At 45.9% G+C, this 1628-nt stretch overlaps 1 protein-coding gene across 1 annotated transcript; it reads right to left on the bottom strand.

The window, feature by feature from the left end:
• Positions 1-6: 6 nt before the first annotated feature.
• Positions 7-1101, bottom strand: LOC117940946 (E3 ubiquitin-protein ligase RNF135-like; the record flags this gene model as incomplete). Its single annotated transcript, XM_034866060.1, has 2 exons — positions 547-1101; positions 7-288 (listed from the first exon to the last, which is right to left on the bottom strand). Coding segments are annotated over exons 1-2 (648 nt in total), but the record flags the coding sequence as incomplete, so codon positions are not given.
• Positions 1102-1628: the final 527 nt, after the last annotated feature.

Below are 1628 nucleotides of genomic sequence, written 5' to 3'. Positions count from 1 at the left end.
CACCTCAGTGCTTCTCTTCATCAGCTCAGAGATTTCCTGTTCCAGCTCTGTGATGAATTCTTCGGCCTGTTTTTCTGTAGTTTTCTGCTTCTCTTTGATGGTGTTGATGAGCTCATTCAGGCCTCTCTCAACAGACTCCATCAGAGAAGTGAAGACCTGAACACCTTCTGCTAGCTCTCTGTCTGCAGCTTCATCACTGAGCTCCACTGAGTGTTTGATCTCCTGAACCTTCAGTCGTCTCTTCTGGATCATCTGCTGGATTTCAGCCTCCGTCTTCCCCAGCTCTGCCTTCTTTCCTTCATATTCTTCTTTCAGAGGAACAACATCATGCATCTTGTGGTCTAAAACAGTGCAGAGCATGCAGACACATGTCTGGTCGGTCTTACAGAACAGCTCCAGAGGTTTATCGTGCTTCGTACACATCCTGCCTTCCAGGTTCTCCACGGGGTCGATCAGCTGATGTCTTTTCAGACCTGACGTGGTCAGATGAGGCTCCAGGTGAGTCTCACAGTAGGAGACCAGACACACCAGGCAGGACTTCAGCGCCTTCAGTTTGGTTCCAGTGCAGACGTCACAGGGAACTTCTCCTGGTCTGGACTCTTGTTGCTCTGAGCTGCTGCTGCTGGCTTTCTGTTGAGCTGACTGTCTGAACTGAGCGACCATCTCAGAAAGCAAAGTGTTGACGTGCAGCTCAGGTTTTGTGTTGAAAACCTTTTTATACAGCGGACACAGGTACTGGTCATTATTATCCCAGTGTTCAGTGATGCAGGTTTTGCAGAAGTTGTGACCACATGGTGTGGAGACAGGATCAGTGAACACATCCAGACAGATGGAGCACAGAAACTGATCTTCAGATGGCAGATAGTTTGCAGCAGCCATATCTACACAAAGGGGGAAAGAAAAGAAAAACATATAAAAATGCAGTTTTAATTAATTAAAAGAAAAGGTGTTTTGACTTGCACTGAACTGTAAGTAACAAGGAACATTTAAATCATGCTGACAAAGGGAAGCTCCTTACTCTGATAAAATGGCACTGAATACATCCACACAAAGGCCGAGCCAGACATTGTAATAATGTAGGGTTCAGCCCTGGTTAACAGCGGCTAAATGCACTACATATCTCAAGACATTTGAAATAATAAAACACCTAAATATCTGCACTGGGTTGCACCACCTATGTGTGAGTTCAAAATCTAAAGGTTACACCTTGCCTTGGTGGTTGTAAAGTCTCTTTAAGACAGAGGTTGTCATGGCGTATTGTTTAAACAGGTGGTATAACTTGAAGAATTAAGAGAAGTGACCAACTATTTAGCTTCAGCAAAGCATTGTCAACTGTTAGATCCCGCTGCACCCCTGTTCAGGAGGTACCGGACCAGCTCTCCGTTTAAAGGGTTCGATCCTCTAACCCCATGGGTATTACTCTATTAGGTGTGACTGAGGACTGTTGAAGCTGGTGTCCAAGAGATTATCCTAGCTTCTAACTGTCTTCTTCCAGACGCCTACCCTGCTTACTCTGAACAGCACCTGACTGAGTAGCCATAGAGCCAGATACCAACCCCCCCAGCCACGCCCGTTAACAATAGCTCTCTTCTTATTGATCAGGGCCCTTGGTGTGATTGCTAGGACAT

Source organism: Etheostoma cragini, unplaced genomic scaffold, assembly GCF_013103735.1.
Source record: "Etheostoma cragini isolate CJK2018 unplaced genomic scaffold, CSU_Ecrag_1.0 ScbMSFa_3798, whole genome shotgun sequence".
Taxonomy (NCBI): domain Eukaryota; kingdom Metazoa; phylum Chordata; class Actinopteri; order Perciformes; family Percidae; genus Etheostoma; species Etheostoma cragini.
Note: the sequence above shows the minus strand (reverse complement) of the source record. Positions and strands in the feature narration are given on the sequence as shown.